General features: G+C 41.6%; 2 protein-coding genes across 2 annotated transcripts in view; one reads left to right on the top strand and one right to left on the bottom strand.

The window, feature by feature from the left end:
* Window positions 1-440: 440 nt before the first annotated feature.
* On the bottom strand, window positions 441-14,462 carry ak9 (adenylate kinase 9; the record flags this gene model as incomplete). The annotated part of the gene is made up of 35 exons (XM_080791465.1): window positions 441-670; window positions 1,014-1,128; window positions 1,236-1,338; window positions 1,480-1,578; window positions 1,799-1,968; window positions 2,153-2,349; window positions 2,750-2,967; window positions 3,123-3,269; window positions 3,631-3,832; window positions 3,945-4,155; window positions 4,304-4,522; window positions 4,882-5,097; window positions 5,220-5,282; window positions 5,587-5,959; window positions 7,196-7,314; window positions 7,490-7,774; window positions 7,865-8,065; window positions 8,774-8,910; window positions 9,186-9,383; window positions 9,583-9,642; window positions 9,722-9,807; window positions 9,909-10,017; window positions 10,466-10,616; window positions 10,844-10,965; window positions 11,278-11,600; window positions 11,763-11,902; window positions 12,050-12,151; window positions 12,261-12,335; window positions 12,524-12,634; window positions 12,913-13,083; window positions 13,334-13,446; window positions 13,704-13,800; window positions 13,895-13,947; window positions 14,048-14,111; window positions 14,364-14,462. 35 exons carry the CDS (start codon window positions 14,460-14,462, stop codon window positions 441-443), a joined length of 5,379 nt encoding a protein of 1,792 aa, XP_080647591.1.
* Window positions 14,463-15,106: 644 nt separating this feature from the next.
* Window positions 15,107-24,067, top strand: part of fig4a (FIG4 phosphoinositide 5-phosphatase a) — a 59,128-nt gene continuing 50,167 nt past the window's right edge. The window contains exons 1-5 of the mRNA XM_080790868.1: window positions 15,107-15,416; window positions 18,794-18,892; window positions 19,620-19,743; window positions 21,501-21,657; window positions 22,283-22,333. Coding sequence (XP_080646994.1) covers window positions 15,354-15,416; window positions 18,794-18,892; window positions 19,620-19,743; window positions 21,501-21,657; window positions 22,283-22,333 — 494 coding nt within the window. The 5' untranslated portion in view covers window positions 15,107-15,353. The remainder of the gene's footprint in view (window positions 15,417-18,793; window positions 18,893-19,619; window positions 19,744-21,500; window positions 21,658-22,282; window positions 22,334-24,067) is intronic.

Genomic DNA, 24,067 nt, shown 5'->3' with positions numbered 1-24,067 from the left:
CAGAGCAACACAGTTCAGTTGTCCTGCATTCAACTCATGCAGTCTGGAGCTGGACCAGAAAAAGGAAAAAACACTAACAAAGACAGACAAGATATAACACATTTTAAACTTTAACTATTTATTTTAATTTGTTTCAAATATAAAGTAACCCACAAGAATATATGTGTTAATCAACGACCATAACCTGACCCCAACCCAACCTGACAATAATTGCTCAGACATATTAAGCCTGAAGCTTATAATACCTGAACCCTCCCAAGCCGGGAGTCAATCCATGAATCACTAGGCTATTTACTTAGTAGTTTACAACATAGTATATTTGTAATTAATTAACTGAGTGAACATTCTGCAATAGTCATGAAGTGCAAAGACTGGAAAACATTCAACATCAAACTGTTCCACGTCGTCGTCCTTTCATCTTGTAATACTGTATCTGTGTATCACAATTTAATTGTCACAGCATCCCTGGACCCTGTGGCTCCTGGCATGTCACCTAATGAGAGGAATCTGTGCAACTTAAACTCAAAGTCAATGGGATGGTCACTAGGATGTCTGAAGGTCCTGGTCATGTTGTTGACCAGGTAGGGAATGAGCTCACAACTCTCTTCAAACAACGCCAACTTCTTCTTGTACTTCTGATGGACGTAGTCTGAGCTTTTATGGTTGAAGGCTGTGGGGGAAAGTGAGAAAAGGATGGAGGCGAACAAGAAATAGAGGCGAATAGAAACCAAGATGAACCAGATTCTTGTTAGAGAAGCAAGCAAGATGGGAATTAATTCTATTTTGCAAACCTCAGATGAAAAAAAGAAAGTAATAATTAAAGTAATCAAGTACAAATGGGACCTAATGACAGGCGGACTGACCAACATTGAAATCCTGCCACTAGTGGGGCTAAAATATTAATCGATATATTGGTCAAACTAGGGAAAATCACACTGCTGACAAACTACATTTAAGAAATGTGTTAAATGACATATGACTTGGACCCAAGAGCTCACTGAGGTCTCATTTACCTTTCAGATAATAGGCCACATAGAGCAGAGCTGATCTTTGCACACTCATATAGGGATGCTTTGGTTTGCGACGCCCAACAGCTGTCATGGCCTTGATAATGGCTTCTGCAACACCCTGTCATAAAAAAACATGAGACAAATCACTTCAGCTGGATGTCTCAGAAGCATACTGTAATTCAAACGTTGTTTGCATTAGTTGTATTCATTGAGTGCAAGTCTCACCTGTTGCAAATAACCCAACATTGGGAGGGAGGTAAGTTGCACTGGCTCACAAATGGGCGGAAGCTTAATGGGTAGCTTTTGGTCCCAGTAGGTTTCAGGCAGCCTGTGTATAAGATATAGTGTATAAGGTATAGTTTGAACACTAACGCTTCTTAGTCATCGTGGCTCCTTATGAATAGGCTTCATTAAGCTGAAAAACACTTGCCATTCCAAGAACTACTGTGAGAGTCAACCTGAGTCATACCTGAGAAACTTGTCCTGTTTATGCTCTGTCTCAAACGTGTAAATCTGTTCCCTGTATTCCACAGCATATTCTATGTTTCCTCGAATGAGGGCATCGTATCTGCGGAGAGGTAAATCTACCATTAACACTATGAAACATTGCACCTTAAAGGCATAATGCTTAGGATCAGATTGTGGCTTCACTGGACAGATAGACACACAAATTGGTTTGAATATTGATTTTGTTTAGTGATATTTGAGCATGTTTGTAGAATGCATCGTTTTTCTCATTGTGCTTTCTATCAAGAGTGAAGTGGTTTGTGGACTGTGTTGCAGCATACCTCTGCTTTCCATCCAGGTAAGTAACAGGGCAGAAACCCTTCATTTCAAGCTGCTGTGGGAACCGATTTTTCACCTGAACTGCAGTTAGCTTTCTGGGCAGTAGATGGGGTGGGGGCAATGGGTATGGGCAGCCAGGGCTCACAAACTGATCTGCAGTGGAAATGAACCGCTGTGGTTGATGAGGGAAAATATGTTACTGTGTGCTTTGAGGTTCCTTTAATAAATACACATCAAATTATGTAGCATAGAACTTGTGTAACCCTCTTATTAGGGTTTTCATGAATAACAATTGTCCTGGATTTTGGTTTTGCTACAGAATTTGTGTTTTGTAAATGAGGTCTATGGACAATCACCTCAAAGTGGTCTCTGCAACACATCCTGTAGTAGTGTCTCTTGTACTCAGCTGCCAGTGCAAGGGATGCAATGTCTGTAGAATCCACTAGGTGGTGGTGCAGAGCCAAGCAGACTGGACAATAGTGGCCAAACTCACCCAGCCGAGACTGCAGCTCCTTGGGGGTAATGCACAGCCTATCAACGCAAGCCGCCTGGCCTGCAGAATGAACACAATTTATAGCTCTTAGTTGAACAGCGATGTATTTCATTGTTCATGTTAAATGTTTTTGTATGATCATGGTATTTCTTACTTTGGACATTGGACATTCATGAATTAATAATTGTCTACTTTAATAAACTCCAGTCATGTTCGACATAGTACTGCCACTCATTTAGAGCCAAGCAAGAGACAAAGCTGGAGACATTTAAAGTCTTTCAAACAAATAATAGAAATGAATAGATATCTGGAATGCAGATGTAACATTAATGCTGACCAATGGAGCTTTGGGACCATCACACTTGTTGTGCTGTGCTGGGCCCGACATAAAGGCAGATGTAGCCTAATAGTATACTGTATGTGTATGTGGTGCAACACGTTCTCTTCCTTCATAACTTACCACTGCGGTTCCTCTCCAGGTAGCTGTAAATGTGCTTCATAGAGACGCAAACCTCCTCTATAACATGGTTCCACACCCACCATTTGCTCCTGAATCCGTCTAGCAGGACCCAGTTATCGTACTGCTGTTGGAAGTATTTCCTCACACCCTCCGCCTCCTGCTTGTAGTGGGAGTTACGGATGTGGAGGATCTCAGGGCTGTCATTCATCAGATGAGGCCTGCCAATGGAGGGAAGTACAATAGTACATTGTATGATTGTATATGATTGTTTATGAATTATGGTGATGACATGAAGTCAGAAGAAGTGAATTCTATGGAACTTAAGCTGTCGCGCTAACTGTTCTGCTGTAGATGTTACAGTGTGTTCTCTGACTTGTTGGGCTTCATCTTGTCGACCAGGCCTCTCTTCAGCACCTCCACTGTGTCAATTGACAACTCCACTACTATCATGGGAATGATGCTCCGCGCCTCCATCAGCTCTGCCTGTTTACGTGTCACAGGGAAGCCATCCAAAACATAGCTAGAAGAAGAAGAAGGAAAAACATCTTTAGATTGTTTCTATAGACAACCTATTGATCAATTAAACAATCAACCAATCAATCAATCAAACTTAATTTATTTAGCACATTTTATACATTGACAGGCATTACATTATGCATTGTAAATATGAAAAACAACACAACAAAAAACGGATACAGATAAAACCAACACAGGGAATAATAAATGTTAATACATTTTAAAGGAGATTAAAAATAATGGAAATAAGCTACATTGGGGGACGTGGTATCGTCTGTTCAGGAGTAACTAGACAGAAAAGATACATGTACAGGATCTTTGTTATCATCAATAACTCCCTTTCCTCCTCCCCCTGGGTGTTTTACCCGCGAGTGCTGCAGACCAAGCCCAAGAGTGCCACCTCCAAGCACTGAATGGCCAGTTCATCAGGCACAACAAGGCCCTTGGAGAGGAGATCCTTCATCTGAACGGCCAGGTCTGTGTGGCCCTGAGAGTTCAGCACCATGCGCATCACGCCACCGATGGACAGCCGCGCCAAGCCATACTTCTGAGCAAACTGCTGTGCCACTGGAGAGACAAAAAGTGTCAAAGAAGTGTTGACAGCAGTGAAAGAGTTGATTGATTGAGTTGATTGCAAGACAATGCCAATATCTATCAATATATATTTAGCCAGTCTGACCTGTGGTTTTTCCAGATTTGGGCGGTCCGATGACAGCCACTTTGAGGGGGAGAGGCAGGTTGGGCTTTCTCTGCTTGAGGTACTTAATGGGGTTTTGCATGAATGTGTTACGAGTCTCATTGGATGTAAAAAAGTAGATATACTGGTGGAAGAGTAATGCATGTGTCCTATGGAGTGGATTTAAATGCTGGATCAGGTCTCCATCTGCATACTAGACAAAGAGAGGTGGGAGACAGGAGGAGAGAGGAAGGGGTAAACATACAGCGCTCAGCGAACATAATATTGGGGTAAACATTAGTAAACAAACACATAATATGTTACTAGTATTACCAATCAGCATTTTTGGTATGTCTTCTCACCATGACAGGGTCCCAGCAGCCAAAGGCACTGTGGACCTTGTAGGAGAAGTATAGCAGCTTACGGGCCAGTTTGTAGCTGATAGGCTTGCACTTCTGGAATAGTGACTCCCTGTTGACCAGCAGGGGCTGGACCTTCTGCAGCAGTTGGTAGCGTACAATTCTTGGCTTACGTGCTGCATTGATAGACACTTTGGGAATATTCTGTTCATTGAGGAGCTCCTGGAGATAATGGAACAAACAAATTAAATTGTAAATTAAGCCTACAGTTGTTCATTCTGTCTGAGGAGCATTGCCTGAATTCTAGTAGACCCCATGTTGTGTGTGTAGAAATACACTTATAAAACGGTACTATGGTGTTATATGTAACTCTACCGTTATAGGCATAGTGTAGACTAGTCACTAGAGCATGGGAAAGCATTGCACATAGTCCACAAGTGTGAGGATGGAAATTCCACCAGATTGCGCCTCAGTTGCTTTCTCAGATGTGCATGTGTCTCTATGATGGAAAGTGCTTGTCATTAACTGTAATCTGTAATGATGATGAGGTGTTTGTGGATTTCATGGGTGTGTTTTAGTACAGTCACGCTGCTGAGGCTGTTGTCGTCTGTGTCAAAGCGCTCTCCTATCTCTATCTCCAGCCTCTCAACAGCCGCTTCCTCTGTCTCTTCACTCTCTTCGTCGTCTTCCTCTTCCTCGAGCGGGAACTCAAAGTGCAGAATGGCTTCCACCTCTTCCGCCCTGGTTTCACCCTCTATGTCCTCCTCCTCGTCATCTTCATCGTGATCATCCCTCAGCTGCGAGGTTGTAGAGGCAGTTGTAGCACAGTCAGTATAGAGGACATGGGGAAAGTGATGAAGGCTATGCAGATGGCGTGGAGGGTGATGATGAAGGTAGTTAGGAGGATGACCTTGCTTACCTTTGGTGATTTAGTGGCTGGCTCGGCCATAAGTCCAGCCCTCCTCTTAGCAATGGCCTCCTCCTGTCACAGAAAAGGACAGACTTGTGATCTCTTGAGCAGAGAATTAACCACGTGAACCGTAATCAGGGCATGCTATAATAGGCGAACATTTGCCAAAATGTGTCTTGGTGAATCTATAATGCATCACAACTCATTGTGAGCTTGGAGTTTGGCTATTTTCGGTGAAGAGATTTGGAAAAAAGAGGTGGCTTAGGATAGACCCCGTCAATGCAGTCCAGTATACTGTATAGTAGGGTTAAAATAACTGTTACATTAACATAATAGATGGGGGTTGGGTCTCACTCTCTCTTTCTATACTATTTGCTAATGCACCCCTGCTACTACCAAGTGATATTTTAACGGTTATTATAATGCAGTGCAATATTTGTCTTTGTAGCTGTGAAAACCACTTGTTTACTGTCTTTATACAGCTGTTATACGTTTCGACAATGACGGTTGTAGCACAAAGTACTCGTACCCGTATTTGGTGACGTAGATCACGGAGGACTTGGAGCTGTGTCCTGCGGCGGTCACGTCGCTCCCTCCAGGCCTGCAGGCGAGTGGGCAGCAGTCGCCTCACAATGTCATCCACCTCCACCGCCATGACGACCGCGACGTCAGGGAAGAGGCGCCGCTGGTGCATGTAGCTCACCTCGTCAGCGCTCCGGGGGACACCCTCCAGGATAAAACCTGTGGACCTGATGCGACCTGATACTTAGTTACTTTCCACTACTGGTTTCGAGTAAAAACCGAGTGCAAAAATGCACGCAGAAAAAACTTAAAGGTGATATAGGCAAGTTTTCAGCCAAAAATCAACATATTTATCTATCTATATTTGTGGCCTTATTCCCTCTATCTTCCCCTATATTTTGATGCTGAGCTGCTGCCCTGTAGACATACACTCTCCCTTTGTCTCCCTCTATGTGTTTGTATCTGTTTATATCCACTGTTGTTTATGTCGCGGGACGGAAGCGTCGTGTTGGGAGGAGGGTCTGTGTGGGGGGTGACGCGGAGTCTTAGCCAATTGCAGCGCGAGGCTGTGACTGTGTGTTCGACCCAGCAGTATTATAATGAAAACGCAATGCGATTTCATTGCAACTTGCAATGAAATCGCATTGGTGAAACTAAGATATGGGGATAATATTATACTTGCAATTTGCAAGTATAATATTATCCCCATATCTTAGTTTCACCATTGTTCATGTGAAATAGTATGTTTATGATGTAATATGTAAGCCTGTTGAAATTATGAGAATCGCTATGTATAGCGCATGGTTTGGTGGTCCGGCCGGCTTGAAGCTTGCATTCAACCCGTGCTCGCCAACGGTGACAAGCCGTCGCTGATCATCATAGCGATGAATAACCGTGGACAAAGTAGTTCACATGAACGATGCTGTAGTGGCTGGGGCATTTGAGGGGCAATATGTTTTATATGCACGATTACAAATGAAAGATAATTGAATTGAGAGCCAGTGAGTCTGCTCCACTACTTCCTACTTCCTCATTTGCGGGACTCGTCGTGTCAGTCTTGTGATATTGTGATTACGCTACAGTTACCCTTAAAAAAACATGTCAACTCAATGTCATTGTTGTAACTATGATATCGATAGAAATTCATAATTTTTTAATGTCATATTTAGCCATACGAGCGCAATATCCATAGCGTCCCTCCCAGCAGCAACAACAACCCCATAGCCTGAAGTGACCTGGCTCAGCCAATAGAATGACGGGGGGAGGGGGGTGGAGCTAGATTTTAATTTGTTTGGAAACACTCGATCAATTCTGTGTACAAACACTGGAAACTTGCCTATATCACCTTTAAGTAAAAAAATTAAGGGCGTAGGGGTTGTGAGGAGGAGAGAGATGGAGTGAGAGGTCGTTCATAATAAGAAAAAGCACAAGATGCTGGGTGCAGGATCAAAGGGTAACTTTACTTGTATGGCTCCTGTTCCCAGTACGGTGCCAGTAACTTATCCAAGATCTCAGGGGTCAACGAATCACCATCAGACAGGTAGGATTTCATGGCTTCCTCCTCCTGGGTCAGTGTCAATTCCTGCCGGACGCAATTAAGCATGCCCGCACAGTCGCACACGCACACACACACACACACACACACACACACACACACACACACACACACACACACATACACACACACTCTAAATTGGCAACAGGAATGAGTTTCAGCTGTCATCATGACTCACATAGTGAAGGATATGAAAATGTACCTTTGCCTCAGACTCAGGTTCATTGATCAGGGGGGCATCCTCTCTCTCCTGTCCATCCTCTGCCTTGGCTTCCTTTATCAGGGCTTCTATGTCCTCCGGGGGGTCCTCTGGGGTCTCCAGCTCGTCAGCACGGAGCACGCGGCTCTGCGTCTTGGCTAGGATGAGCTCTTGCAGCTGCTCCCTGAAGTCTATATAGAAGATGCCCAGTTGCTGGGCAAGCCACTCGCCATGGGTGCTTTTGCCAGACCCTCTGGTACCCAGCAAAATGACTCGCAGGGCAGGAGGCTTGATGGGTAGAAAAAGAGTTAGGAATCTTTCATTTGCATCTTTGTCTTAATCTGTTCTATTTTTTTTGTTGCATATCTGTCCGCACACCTTGAGCAGATCAGTTTGTGCCACAAACTCTGTGGGGTTTTGAAGGAAGTGTTCCCTGGCCTCGTGACTGGAGAAGTAGTAGGACTTCTCACGGTACTTCGCTGCGATCTCTTCTGTACAGGGCCACAGGACGGTGTGTTCTTTAAAGGCCACAGGACAGAAGTGATGGGTGTCCCCCAGTGATCTTGTGGCTGTTATATCCTGCATTTCATAGAAAGGAGGGACAGGAGTTAAAGAGAATTATATCATCCCATTGTTGAAATACCATACCATACCATACCATCTTTATTTATATAGCACATTTTAAAACAACAACGTTGTACCAAAGTGCTTTACAGTAAAACATTAAAAAACACAACTTCATTAGTTGTGCAAAAGGATCAGATGATCCTGTGCATACCCCTGTTCTTAGTTTCCAAAAATGTGTGCATGTGTTACGCCAATCTTATGGAATATACGTATTTAGTTATCTCATCCAACTCTGCCCAAGGCCTTTGTTAACCGAGATTGTTAACGGAAGCTGACCTGACCCTATCTCACATGAACATCTGACAATAACTGTTCTGACCGGATGACCTAAAGTGTGTGTTACCACCAGTGCCCTATTGATCTTGAGTGCATCCTATCCTACAATAGAAAAGTATTCCTGGCTGAGCCTGCCAAAGTGTTTATTTAACTCTGAGCCTGTGTAGGGTCCACTCTTACACTCTTGGCCCCCGGCCGAAACATCTGCATTGTTACTGCTGCCTGGGTCATGAAATAAATAACAGAGACAAAAGGACTTAAGTGACTGCTGGTATTTTTTGTTTACAGAATAAAATACCTTGTCATGGGCCCACAGAATGTTTCAACTTTAAGGTTTTGACTCAATGTCATAGAAGGAAAAATAATGCTTTTCTTTTGACTGACTTCATTCTCTCTCTCTTCTACTTCATCCTCTTCATCACGCTCCTCTGCCTTCTCCATCTCTGCCAGGGCCTGACTATCTTCCTCTTCCTCATCTTGGTCCACACCTGACAGCTCCCAGGGGACTTGCTTGAAAGGCCCTGAAGAACACATGCACGTATTTGAAAGGTAGATTATCATTATTTACAGTTAGATACAGCTATCTATAGTATGACATGATATTGCATAATTGTTTGGACTGTAAACAAAATTGTAAAAGAGAAAATGTAATGTTTACCATTCAAAACCAGATTCTTCCTGACAGATTCGGATGCAAACAAATTAAAATGCAAAGTCATACACATACTGTACATGCAAATAGGCGTGTGTGCATTAGTGCACGCACACATGCACGCACAGTACACAGTACACTCACTCTCTAACTGGTCGACCATCTCTCCCACCAGGTCATCAGGGCTCTTGCTGCCAATCTCCAGTATTGAGTAGCTGCCGGCCGTTAGAGAGGATTCCATGCTCTCCCATTCCACCATGAACTGCTTCAATTGTAGCTTATAGTCATCCATCACTGGGCTGTCTGGATAACCTAAGTCCCACTCTTCAGGTAAATGCACATCTACAGTGACCCAAAATAGAAGCAGGGATAGGGATTTAGAGTGTGCGTGTGTGTGTGTGTGTGTGTGTGTGTGTGTGTGTGTGTGTGTGCGCACGTGCGTGCGTGCGTGCGTGTGCGTATGTAAAGCGCCTTGGATAATGCATATATAAATGCACCATTTACAAATATGTTTGTTAATGCATGAATAATAAAATCCCACCTTCTTCTTTGATAGTGACAGAACGCAGTCTGTTGTCTGTGTCAGGCATGCCTAGGTTTTCTGCCAGGAAAAAAAGAGTTATAATACGTTAGAATTAAAAGATACAGATAGATAGACACACAGACAGACAGACACATACCATCAGTCTCCTCTGCCACAGTCTCTAGCTTAGCCTGGGATTCAGAAGTTTGGGCAGCCATCTCTGCTTGCTGTTCCTTGCCATTTCTAGAATAGAGACCAAGGTGACCACAAACAACATATAAAAATAACTGAATGAATAAAGCTCTAATAGTCATCATTATGATGCATCATCCAGAACTACTCACAACATGGCTCGCTTCTCCCTCTCAGACCTTTCCTCCAGCAACCTGCTTTTCACTGCCATGTCCACAGAATCCTTGTTCATCTCATAGAGTCTCCTTAAAACTGTTCCTCCTGTAGTTGGTTGTGAATAGGCATGAATTATTATTAATATAGTCTCCAACTAAGTAAACTGAAAATAAATCTTCAGGTTGGGATACCAATTTCGTCCAATCAGGAGAGAGAACACAATGTAGGTTACAAGGTAAGATGATCAAGTGAAATTGTGTGAAAGTAATGATTCTTTTAATAAGTAGACACATTTGGAATTGGAACACTACACAATTTAATCTGAAAGTGGGTTCTCTCTAGTCTCTAATTGGATGGAATTGGTAACCACCTGAAAATGTATTTTCTTTTTATTAGAGAGACGGGGAGGCACTGTTATATCAATGATTACTATCACAATACTACAGATAAAGTAAAGAATTAATAAAAAAAATTACAGCACCCGTAAACACCAAAAGTAGTTAAAAATGAATGTTCTTGGTTATTTAGTTTTGTCTCATGGAGCTTCTCCTACCCTCATTGTGACTGTCTTGGAGGCAGAAGAGGATGTCTGGCATGATTCCAGCGTTGTTCAGCTGTATGGCAGCTAGCTGGGACTGGTTCTTGGGAAAGTTGTCCAGCACCCAACCTGTTCTCATCTCTGCATCTCCATCAGCCTGCTCAATCTGATTGACGTCAGCACCAAATTAACCTCAAATCCTACATGTATACCGGTACAATACTTTGGAGTGTGATGGCGTCATCCACCACTTATAACAGCCTTTGTAGTGAAAATGTTGTTTTTAAAGGTTTATTTCAGTATTGTCCTATGACAATAGCACAACCTCATGAACAGAACATTTGAATATCCTAAATAATGTAAACACACACCAGCTGCAGGAGTCTGACGTACCTCTTTTATTCGCTTCTCCAGCACCTCAGCATACAGGTCAAGGGGAGGTGGTGTGTTCATTTGCTTGGCCTCTGTTAATGCATTAATCACTATGGCCTTCACCTCTGGGTGATCTTCTGTCACTGAAATCAAGAGAAAGCACTTGCCATTAGCCTTTTTTGTATAAAATAGAAAAGTTAGTTTCCAGTCAAAGATAATGTACAAAAACGTTGAGAACCCCTGCATTATGCTACAAATACAGGTAAGATATTATTTGTAGACAGACTCAGATTCTTCATGTTCATACAACAAAAATAACACAAACAAACACGCACGCACGCAGGCACGCACACACACACACACACACACACACACACACACACACACACACACACACACACACACACACACACACACACACACACACACACACACACACACACAGATTATCTCACCCAAATCCTGGCTGCCCTTCATCTCCAACTTCATCTTAATTTGTTCTATGGCGAGGTGGGTTGTGTCTTCTTTCACTTGGTCCAGCCTGTCCTGTTGTAGCTTGGCTACAGCTGGCTGCATCAACTCCTCTACGTCCAGCACCAACGTGCCATAGTGCTGGGCGAGAAGGGCACACAGCACGCTCTTCCCCGCCTGCTGGGGCCCGATGATGGACACCCTACAGGGGGCCCTGGGCATCGGAGGCAGCAGGTAACGCCGGGGATTGATGGCAAACTTATGATAGGCCTCCTCGGATGAAAGGATGTAGACCTTGTCCTGAAACCTGATCAGGGGTTGAAGGATTATTCAATCCATATAACACAATCACACAATTTTCCTTTCTGCCAGTGCCACATGATGGCGTATATGAAATACATAAAATACAGTGACAGAATGTACAGTATCTAATCTGATGTAGATAACCTCCCACCCACAGATCACTTACCCCACAGAGAACTCAGGCAGTCCGGGGACGGTCCTGCCCTCCTTCAGAGCTACGGGGCAGGTGCGACCCCACCTGCTTCTCCTCCATCTGAAACCAGGGGCTACAGCCCTAGTAGAGGACATCAATCGCAGCAACTCCTCCTAGAAATGGAATACATGGACTCAGGATCACTCTAGCCTGGCATTGCCAGACTGATGACGTGGATTCACTCATGATGGTGATCGGGAAAGGCAGGAATCCATGTTCATAGATTACTTTAAAGTGAAAGATGTTGAGTGATCACAGACCGTGCTGATCTCATCTGGCAGTTCTTCGTCCTCATTTCGGTGCAGGCGAACAGGAACAGCAACTCTCCTCACTGCTAAGGATTCTAGACGGGACATAACATACTACAGGCACAGAATGAATGAATACATATGATTTTGCTCAGTTCATGTCAAAGCTCTATGTATTTTCTACCAAGCTTCCTACAACGGAGTATAGTTTAGTTTGTCTTACCGTATGCAGCTCCTCAGGGCTGTGATTGCCATCCAATTCAAAAAGGTAGAGTGGGTTATGATAAGCCATGTAGTCCTAAAAGAAGAACAGTCAACTCCATTTACTCAAATACCCATAGGAGCTAATTATTATTATATGGCCAATTGTTGTTAATAAACTACTGTAACCTAATTAATTATTAATTAATTAAATAAGGGATTTAAGATGCCTTTTCTTTTTAAACATCAGATCGGCTAACTGAAGTGCTGCCATGTGGAACATACCTCAAGTGGTCTGAGCACTGTATTTTTGTACATGTTGATCCTGAGTAAAGCATTCTCTGTGGAATTATCTGGCAGCTGCACCATCTGGCCAATCATGTTCCTCAAGAGATGCTTCCACCAGGCACCCAAAACAAACACGCACGCACGTAGTAAAAGAGAGGTATTCATTGGAAATGTTTCAATAATAACCTACAGATTTAATGAAGGTCTTACAGTACACCGCTACATTTGTTATGTTAATTTAACTGTACAAATGAAAACATGCTGTAATGGGTGAAATCAACTGAAAGCTCAGCTATTACTGCAAGATGAAGAATATATTGTTAAGCTGTTGACAGGCAATGTTAGATATGGCAAAAATAGTTATTTTCTTTGTCCATGAGTCATACCTTCTCAGCATCGCCTTGATCTTCATCCTCCCCCACATCCTCGTCTTTGTTCTCTTCCTCACTATTGGAGTTCACCTCCTCTGATTTCCACTGTTCTCTGAGGTAGGCCTGTCCTGTATCTGGATGCTGCTTCACTCTGGACAGTCTCTGGATCAGGTCCCTGTCTGCACACTGGTGGAAGGTGGGATTTAATCACAACATGCATGCCCCAACCAATTTTCAAGTTGACTTGAAATCACAACCACGCAAATACTTGGATAAAACATTATGGGCAAAGATGGAAAGGCATTTATGTACTGTGGTCAGGTAGCCAATATTGATTCTCTATCATACTGTAGAACAAAATAAATTTCTTAAGTGGGACAGGGCAATTTGGGCAAATCATGCAGTGCACTACATAGAGGAAAGAAGGATTACAAACCTTTATGTTTATGATGAAATCAGGTGTCAATTTGAGATTCTTGATCATCTCAATCTGCTCATGTATCTTCAAACACTCTTCTGACATGACGGGCATGCTGCTCAACACATAGCCTGCAGGGAGCCACAAGGTGCCATTAGACTAAGATTTAGACTCTCGTAGATGTATTTTATCGATTCTGACATTTTCGATCTGTCATGAATCGACATAATACATCTACGAGAGTCTAAAACTAAAGAAAACGCACAGTGCTAGCTTATTTCTGTCAGACGCAGCCAGGAGGACTTCCTTTTTTTGCGTTTGGAAAATTCAGGTATGTCTGGTTACAAGCGTATCTTGCGGTACACTTGAATTGTGTGAGATGATTTACCATAATGCTCAACATCTGGTGACTGGAGTCTTTTAGTAATCAGTTGGATCACTGTCTCTTCTGGAATACTTCTCCCCTCAGCCAATATATTCAAGAGCTGAAATTATGAGACCAGACAAAAGGAGGAGACTTTAACAGGCTATACAACAGGCAAGTAAAGTTGTTCAGGGCAGAAACCAGCCAATTCTCACCTCTATGCCTTGCTGTGTTTGTTCTTTGATGTGAGTGTTGAGCAATTCTGTATCTAAAATATTACAGAAAAGATTCAGAAACATAGTTCACATATTTACAACCGTATACCATGGACACTATACTGAAACAGGTGTGATAACAAATGTACTTGCCATCGATCAAGATGCACCGCCAGGACTCTGCAATTCTTTTGGCCAAAGTGGATTTGCCAACACCCTGCCACAAAGGATTTAGATGTGCTTCAGACACAGGTTATGCACATGACATGTGGCCACATTTTGTGTGTGTAGAGAAAGAAGAAGCACTTCAAGCACTGTGATGAGACCAAATGCCTTCTGTTCATTTTATGTTAAGGCTTACGGCATACATTTAGGTTACAGTTAGATCAGGCTTATGGTATTTTGGTTATAGTTTAGTGTATAGTTAGTGTATAAGTGAGTGGTTGTTGTTATGATTAATGTATTATACCGGCTTCCCAACAATGATGAAACAAGTGGGTTTGGCAAGAAGAATCTCTCTCTCAGCTTCATCTTCAATTAGGTTGTCGACATACCAGTATGTCTCCATAGATAGAGGGTCTCTTTTGCAGTTTCTACAAAAGTTAAATCAATAATTAAATCAAACAAATGGGAATATGGGATTGAACACGGGCTGTAGCCCTAGAATGGCTGTGATATTACTTAGCCTACATGTCAGTCATGTAAGGAAACGCATGTAATATCACACAGCCATATAGGGCTATCTATAGGGCTGTAATTATAGGCTATTACTATAATAAGGCTAGAAGTGTGCCCACAAAATGGCTTTAAGGTTACTCACCTTTAGTTTTTAACGTTGAATGGTTAACCAAGATCATCTGAACCTCGTTGCCGAAAGGTTACTGACAATTCACAAAGGTGGTAATGGTAACTATAGTAACCAGCAAACTAAAACCATGCAGGACAGCAGTAGCACTTTCTTGGGTAATGATGTAACGGGCGTGAAAACAGATAGGAGGCATAAACATAACTGTAGAAAATACGCATTTAAATACTGTAATGACAAGACTAACTCAAAGTCGACGTCACGACGCACTTTGGGCAAGTATTCTCAAACTTGCAACAGCATTTCTGCCCCACCCTTCCCCCTCCAATTACTCAGAACCTTTTTGTCTGTGCGCGGTGCCCGTATCAGCTGACGAGAGGAGCTCACTGTCACCTGACTGAAAACAAATGGAGGGATGTTGCTTACATCTCTGAGCTATATTCCTATATTAGTGGAGCTTTTCGTGAAAATTTGTTATTTGCCACGTTTCTGATTATACGAAGCTTTGTAGCAGCTGGTTTGGCCCTATTGAAATGCATATTATCCGCTAGAGTTGGTGTTTAACGTATGCGGTTAGCTAACATTAAGCTAACATTAATCTCTGTTGTTGCAACTCTTCTGATTTAGTAAGAAAATATAATAAGAAATCAAACCATGCCTCAGTCAGCGGGTTTCATCAGCGGTGTACAGAGGATGGTTTTGTACGAAACCAGAGCCGTAAGTTTTATATTATTCAGATTTTATTTGATTGTTATCGTAGCATTGGCCTCCACAACTCAGCATGGTTTCTTTTTTGGTTTCTTCATGCACAAAGTTGTACGTTGCAAGTCCTAACTGTAAACACTATTGGGAATAGCAAATTATGTTTACATGTAGCCCCACAAGCAGAACCCAAATGTAGTAAAGTTTCTGACACTTTTATGATAGCTATAGGTCCAATCATAAAAGCTTTCGGAGGGTTCCGAGAGGGGCTAGTTTACATGATGCAAGGCATGAATGGATATTTTTTTAATGCTTTAAAACGCCCCTCCTATCTTTCCCGGCCTGTTCCATTAGAAAATATGCAATATGTAGGCCTGAACAATTACTGTCATATGTACGAGCGTCATGTCTATCATGGCTATATTATCATGTGGTTTTATTATGAAGCAGTCATTGAGAAAGAATTGTGAAGAACTTGAATTCTGAATGGCTGACCTTAAACACTAGATGGCAGTACAAGAGAGCTTGACGTTTTGCTGGAACACCACCAGAGACGGGAAACAAAACAAATATTGGCTTTTATCATTCCTCACTGTTTCATGATGCCCCTGGTTTCATCTAAGACCATTTTCATGCCTTGTTTCCAGTGATTCTGAACCTTTATCATGTCAAGTTCATGGTCATGGACTCCTGTTTTTTATAATCGGGTTGTTTTGATCTCTTCACTCTATTAGAACATTTGTATCGCTTGACAGGAATTTGTACGATCTGTCATTTCATCCAGAATTCCTTTACTCTACTGTATAGAGTGGACAGTTAAACTGTACATTACATGTAATTCCAGTAAGACTAAGGTCGAGAAGCGACCTTGCCCTAAAGGGCGAGGTTGTGTGCACGCATCCGCCTCGTTGACGGCGGACTGCTAGGCGAGCGCTGGTGCTTTGGCATGGGGGGTCAGATCAACATAGAATGAATTCTGTACTGACCATATAAGGAGCATGTCTTGAGTGTACAGGGTGTGATGAGGTGTGATGAGATTAACATACGGTATGTCAGAACAGGTCAGAACAGGTCAGCTCCATATATGGAGATCTAAGGGTGGTAGCGGGGACATTCTCTTGAGTGTACAGGGTGTGATGAGGTCAGATGAGGTCAGATGTGGAATGTCAGAACAGGTCAACTCCGTATTTGGAGATCTAAGGGTGGTAGCGGGGACATTCTCTTGAGTGTACAGGGTTTGATGAGGGCCGGGCCTGATATCGAAGAGGAAGGATGGATGGGGAAAGATCAACATCGAATGTAAGATGTATGTTCTGACATATATATTATCCATATATGGAGATCTACGGGTTTGAGGTCAGATGTGGAGTTGCTGGCCAATATTGATAACATCAGGGATTTCCTATGGGCTTAATTGGGACAGCACTATGACATCAGATGTCATAGTGATGTCATGAGACCTGGGCACCATATGGGGCTTTCCCATGTATGGGGATTTTGAGTGATACACTGACGGGAATTTACTATTGCACGGTTCATAGGTCGCAATAAGATTGTTCTGGCAGTGTAGAATAGGACAAAATGGCACACAGTGTATCAATATCAAAACACAATGTTCCATCTGGACACTCCATGGTGCCATGGTGGATAGAAAGTTCAGTGTTGATTTTGACAGCAAATTTTGACATAGTTTTAGTCATAGCCTTTTGAATAATTAAGTTTTAGTCATAATTTACTAGTCACCTGAAATGTTTTATTGTTAGTCTAGTTTTAGTTGACTAAATATCATAGGATTTTGTCAACAAAAATGCATTTTTGGCAGGCCTTGATGGCATCGTAATGCCTGATTTTACACACCTGAGCGCAACTAAACAAAATGATCTCTTCTCCACTAGTCACTAGTATTTAGTCATAGGGGGGTACAAACGACAGACTCCCCCGTGTTAGCGGCTGATACCGACAATAAGCCCCTCCCGACTTACTGCTTATGGCCGTATCGGCACAAGGAGTTCTCCCCGAGTGTAACACATGAACAGAAAGTCTCACACCACTATGTGGAATAAAATGAAGTGACATCCTTAAGATGTGCAGCAGCATGCATGGCACATGCTGTACTGAAAAGCCTCAGTGCTGTATTTTGCGTGTCTTAAGTACCAGGTCTTATTCCCTAACTTGAGTAAATTAAAGACCTGGAGGCGTGATCAATGCCATTTGGCTATTCTGAGTGGCCAAAGAGCATTGACCACGCCTCCAGGTCTTTAGTTTACTCAAGTTAGGGAATAAGACCTGGTACTTAAGACACGCAAAATAGAGCCCTCAGTGTTAAAGATGTAATTTCCTGATAATTACTGTACTGTAAAAGGAAGGTTTACCGACCGTATAATAATAATTCAAGTTTTAACTAAAATGATTGGAGTAAAGGTACACTATTTAGATATGAGATGTAGTGGAGTAGAAGTCAAGGGTTCGGAAATTGGTAATACTCAAGTAAAGTACAAATACCTCCAAATTGTTTTTGGAAAAGAATGAGGACCCCCTGGACGACGGAGGACACTACTACAGAAACACAAAAGTAATAAAATGAAAACCACGGCCCCTTTCATATTAGAAGGACAATATCGGTCACCAGAAAAACAGACGGGTGTTTTTGATGAATCTATCATGGTTAAAATTTGAAGTTTTGAGTTTGAAGTTACAGTTAGTCTGTATAAGAAGGGGGTGGGGCAGCTAAAACAAATATCAAATATCTAAATACTGAATCGAGCAACTTAAAAACTGTTCTGTGGTGTTCACATAAGATTGAGTAGACGATGAAATGACAAAGTGAAATATCCCTTCCCTTGTACTTCACTTTCCACCACTGCTATTGAGACATCCTGTGTCTGGCTTGACACGACTGGTGGACAGTGGAAGGTGAAAATCCAATTTATCCCCTGAGCAGGCAGGCCAGGCAGGCTCTATTGTCATGTCAGTACTTGTGCAGGAGGCTTGGGTGCAAATTCATCACAGGACATGAAGATTACATAGTGCAGCTTTTATGTAATCCATTTGTAACTCAAAGTCGTACGATTAGTCACATACGTTACCGCAGTGAAATCTGTTCTCCGCATTTGACCCATGTCTTGGAGCGGTGAGCCGCAGCGTGTGCTGCGCTCGGGAATCATTAGTTGATTTGTTTTTGGATGAACTAACTATGCATGTGTACAAATGGAACAAATAATGGTATAATTTGTGAAGTGTAGGAACTGGCTGAAAAGATCAAAGTAAATTTGCCTAGTCTACAGAGCTGTTCTTTCACTTCGGCTTACCTTGTATAATATTGTGTGCGTGTGTGTGTGTATTATGACAAAGAATTGTGATAGGCCTAACAGGGTTTTTAAACATTTTTGCAGAGGTATTTTCTGGTGGGGAGTAATCAGGCCCAGACCAAACACCGCGTTCTGAAGATTGACCGCACCGAACCCAAGGACCTAGTCATAATTGATGACAAGGTGAGTGGCCCACGCTGATGTCCCGCCACAGCACAGTGTAAAACCATGCGTAATTTACACTCTTATGTAATACAGTAGGCAACGAACGCCTGGGGGAAAACTTTACAATCATTCAATCTGGCTGGCCCAATATAATGTACATGACAGCTTAGCTGATGAGTGCTTCTCTCCTTCTCTCCACCACTCATTACCACAATCTGTGAACCGGTACTTGATTTGTTGTTCTCATTGTGGGTGATTATGATTATTATGGCTTTGTTATTATAAAGTATCCATTACGGAATTTACGGTAATATCCATCAGCGTGTTCCTGTAAATATTAGACCCAGTGAGTGCATGCAATTTTTTTTCATTTGACTGGCATTTTAAAGAGCCAGATGTGATTAGTCTTAACAGAAAAAGCAATGTGGTAGTTTTAATTTCTCAATGTGCACAGAAAATTGTCTCTTAGAATTACTATACTGTACCTAATCCTGAAAAATAAGAAATTCCAGGCCAATTCTGAAATGTTTGCGTTCCCCAAGTTCCGTCACCAGCAAAACTACATATTTTGTCTTCATTTTTTACCTGTTTTAATTTGTTAGTTTTTAGTTTTTAATGACTTTAGTTCTGTTTGGTTTGCTTGCATATATTGTATGTTGGTTTGTGCGTGTTTCTTTGACTATCTACTTATCTGTCTGTCTCTGCCTGTTTTTCTTTTGTTTTTTTAATTGTGCCTGGTATCCAGCATGTATACAGCCAGCAGGAGGTCAGAGAATTGCTAGGACGCCTTGATCTGGGCAACCGTACCAAGATTGGCCAGAAGGGGTCCTCAGGCCTCTCCAGGGCTGTCTCAGCCTATGGCATTGTGGGTAAGAAAGATCCCTCCACCTCCACCCTCCGTTCACCTCACTATTACTATTACTATACTAAAGATAACTTTACTGGGATAACTTTAACTATTGAAAAATAGCAGTGCTATTTTTGAAAAAAATAATGTGGTGCAAATCTTTGAATATTCTTTCAGAGCGAAAGATTTTAACTCTTTGCTTTACTCTCAAATCTTTGCTTCTGGGAGGGTCCCTGGAACAACATATTTTGAGATGGGGGTTGGTGGCCAATTTCAGATAATTCTGGGGGTCTTTGACATGAAAATGGTTGAGAACCACTGACATAGAAACATAGGCTTTTCAGAAAACTTTTAGGATTTAGAAGATTTTTTTTTAGAATCGACCTCAGGTCTAAGTAATGTCTAGTTTAAAGTAACCAAATTACTGGACAATAATAATAGAACTAAAATATGAATAGGATCGTATATAATGCATGCATGTTCAATCTCTTCATCCATGTGCTGGACAGTAAAAATAATAATAAAGTCTGCACACTGGTATCTCTGCTCCTATTAAATATGTATTGCAGTTCTCAACGTTTCGATCATCTTACTTTGATCTTCATTAGGATTGATCTTCTGATGAAATACTAACTGATTAATAACTGCAGAGATGGTATTCTACTTGCTTCCTGTGTGTGAGAACATGTGTGAGGAGTGTCATGTAGTATTTAAGCTCAATGTCTTCTGAAGAGCGAATGTGCTGTTAGCGTTCTGCTTTTGACTGTCTGACCCACACAAATATTGTTGTCTAACATCTTCTATTGTGCTATCATCAGTCGTGACGTCAGTCGAGCCATTAGCAGCACCACAATAGGCATAACCTTTCTATCGTTATTCTTTTGGATCGCCACTTTCTGGCAAAAGGGTCTCGTTGATCTCCCTGGCTGAGATGCCAGCCTCTGAGTTCAGGGTCACAGAGAGAGATGTAACAAAGGAAATGTCAAAAGGCAAAAGTGCATAATACAGATCTCTCCGTCTCTCTATTGTTCTCTCTCTGTTGCTGAAAGGGGGGGCCTTTCTATTCTGCAGAGTCTAATGCAGTGCTGCTTTTGCCTTTTTGATGCAAAAGGAATAAAATCCACAGTTGCCTGCCCTTTTTTGGAAGCAAAGGTCTTGTGCTGGATGGATGCATGCTCCATCTATCCATGTTTTTCCTCCAGTGGGGCAGAGCAATTGCATGCTTTGATCACGCTAGTACTCCAGTGTCCTGAATTGCACATAATTACTGTAAGAGAACAGTGAATGTCATATGCTTTGCATCACCAATGACCTACATACATTGATGGCATAACATAACTGTAAACAAATTATGGTTTGTATTTTTACTTTCTTGCCTAACCCAGATGGGAGGACTTGAATTCAGTAGTACAATTTGGATAATGCTAGTTCAACTGTCATTTTTCCATTACATTTTGGAAAATGCCTGCTAAATGACCTGATGGTTTAAACAATTAAACGTCCTGGCACTCACTGACCTATAGTAGGCACTAGTCAAACCTGTGTGTGTGTGTGTGTGTGTGTGTGTGTGTGTGTGTGTGTGTGTTAATTAGGCTATTATGCATGGCCTGATGCTTCTGATTTTACTTGACATTATGTCACCATAATGAATGTTATAGTTGTATTTTAATTCATATATTATGTACTACGGTACTGTATGTTACTTTTAATTGATTTATCGTAGTAAGTTCAACATGTTGTTCATGTTTTTATTAAAAACTTTATTTTTTTACCTGTCAGGTTTCGTACGTTTCCTTGAGGGGTACTACATCGTGCTGATCACCAAACGGCGAAAGATGGCCGACATCGGTGGCCACTCCATCTACAAAATTGAAGACACCAGCATGATCTATATCCCAAATGACTCTGTTCGAGTAACACACCCTGACGAGGCGAGGTACACTGTATAACACTGCACTAACCCTGTTACACAAAGTTTCATTTCTGGATGATTGCCCCTTGAAACACGCCATCCCATTTTAGAGGTGGTCCTATTTAGCGCATCTACCGTGTCTGTGGAAGGTGGTTGGCTATTATGCCCAAATATGGACATGCCTGCGTTTTATGAGTTTTTATGCTATGCTAAGGTTGATATCACCTTGTTGTGCAAATCGAATTATGCGCAAATATCAATATGCCCTACCTCATAGAACCTGTCCTACAAACCCATTGACATAAATCCAGCCATTCAGTCTGTGGTTTTAGCATAGCCCACTGATTAGGAAGTGGCTGTGAGTGAGCAATTGCAACACTCAAAAAGAGTGAGTGTGTGTGTGTGTGTGTGTGTGTGTGTGTGTGGGGGGTGGGGGCCCGCGCGCTGCATTTAGTGCAGTTATTTGTGTCCTTTTTTTGAAGTGGCCATTTCAACAATGTAAAGTCCTTATTTGGTTGAATAAATAAATGTCATTGTCACAATTTTAATATGCACACGTACTATACACTATGGGTGCACACCGCTGTATACCAATCTTTGTTTGTTAGCTCGCACATTTTAAATGTGTGATTATTTGGTTCTCCCACAGATATGTACGGATCTTTCAGAATGTGGACCTGTCCAGCAACTTCTATTTCAGGTAAACCAGGCTAGACCCAAGGAAGCTATAGTAAAATTCCCCACCTGTTATGATCTTTAACAGAGAGAGGGGAACATATACAGTAGGCCCTCATTTATCAATCTAGCATAGAAACCAGACCAAAATCATCTCATGACTGGGTACATATTTGCAGTTTGGAAGCTTACGACATGCAGAAGCAGAATTGGGCCAAAACCAGAAACATCTCCAACATTGAGATAAAATATTTTATGTTTCAATTCCAAACAAACCAACTTATCCTACAGCAGTTGTCTGTCCAAAAATGAGTTTATTTTCATTATCATTTATTCTAAAGCAGTAACTTTATTATTATTATTTTTTTATGTTCATGAGCATTTAACCCATTTTGGGGCGGGAACCCCTTTTGGTGTTAGCATTATGTTATGCTTTAGCTATTGAAAAATAGCAGATGTACAAGATGATAATGCTCATAGCGCGAGTGGCGCGCTATGAGCATTATCATGTCATTAAAACTCCAGGCCATAACTACTTATAGCTACTTAAGTAGAGTCCAATACATTTATTTTATTTATTGAAAATGTTTGAATAGTGAGAGAGAATCGTGAACTCAATTCGTAGGGAGACAAATTGTGCACCAATCGTGACCTCTAGCCAGTGCTGGGTATATTTATATATTACTTTATATTTGGAATATATTTCTTATTACTTATTACCTTAATTTGTAGTAATATATTGTATTACATATTACTGTCTGAGCAAGAGTAATATATTAATATTACAGTATAACTTTTTTTGCTCAAATCGAACAATTAAATATTTAGTATAATTATAAATTATACATTGCGTAGACCAGTGGCGTATCTACAATAAGGCGAGGCCAAACGGCCGCCTAGCCAAATCCATTTGAAAACAGGACAAACACCAGACCTGAGAACTATTAGTGGGGAGTGGGGAACTTCTGCAGTTGTCCCATAATGTCACAAGACAGAGCAACGAGACAGACAGACAGAAAGTAATACAGAAAGTAATGCAGTAATACAGAAAGATTTTTAGAATATATTACAATGTTTTTGTTAAGTAATGTATTATATTACAAGTTACCTTATTTCCGGTAATATATTAAGTTACGTAGTGTTAGTTACCCAACACTGCCTGTAGCCCTGTGCAGTACCAATACATCAATAGAGTACATTTCAGCTAGTACTAGTACAGGTTAAGGTGACATTAGTGTATTATGTATTTATTTTTGCAAGGCATTATAATTTGCGAAAGGAACATACCGTAATAATTGACAATAGACTGATTACAGTTTGTGCTATTCAAACTTGTTCCGCTGACCTAGTTTGCCACACAGACACTGAAAAACTGTCTCCATTCACCTGATTTCATTCTGCAGTAGTATGAATGACTGCCGGTACTCCAAGCAACTTACGTAATAGTGTGGTACGATGTGTTCTTCCGTAGGATTTCTTTGATAAAATTGTTGTTTTTGGCTTTTATAGCGACCAAACTGTCCAAAAATTATGGGGTTCCAATTTTCCAGACCCCCAACCCTTTTCGGGGGGGGGGGGTCGTCATCGTCATCTGTTTTAAGGAAACACCCCTACCAAAAGTCAAAAGATTCTTCTGGCCACATTAAAAGTTTAAGAAATCAACTCAAACAATAATGTTTCCAAACGTACAAATCAACTCGGAATGTTTTAAATCATACAAAACAACTCTAATAATATGAAAATTGGACATGGCGTACTG

The sequence above is a fragment of the Protomyctophum bolini genome (assembly GCF_963924005.1).
Source record: "Protomyctophum bolini genome assembly, chromosome: 19".
NCBI lineage: Eukaryota > Metazoa > Chordata > Actinopteri > Myctophiformes > Myctophidae > Protomyctophum > Protomyctophum bolini.
This window is presented reverse-complemented; position numbering and strand designations above follow the sequence as displayed.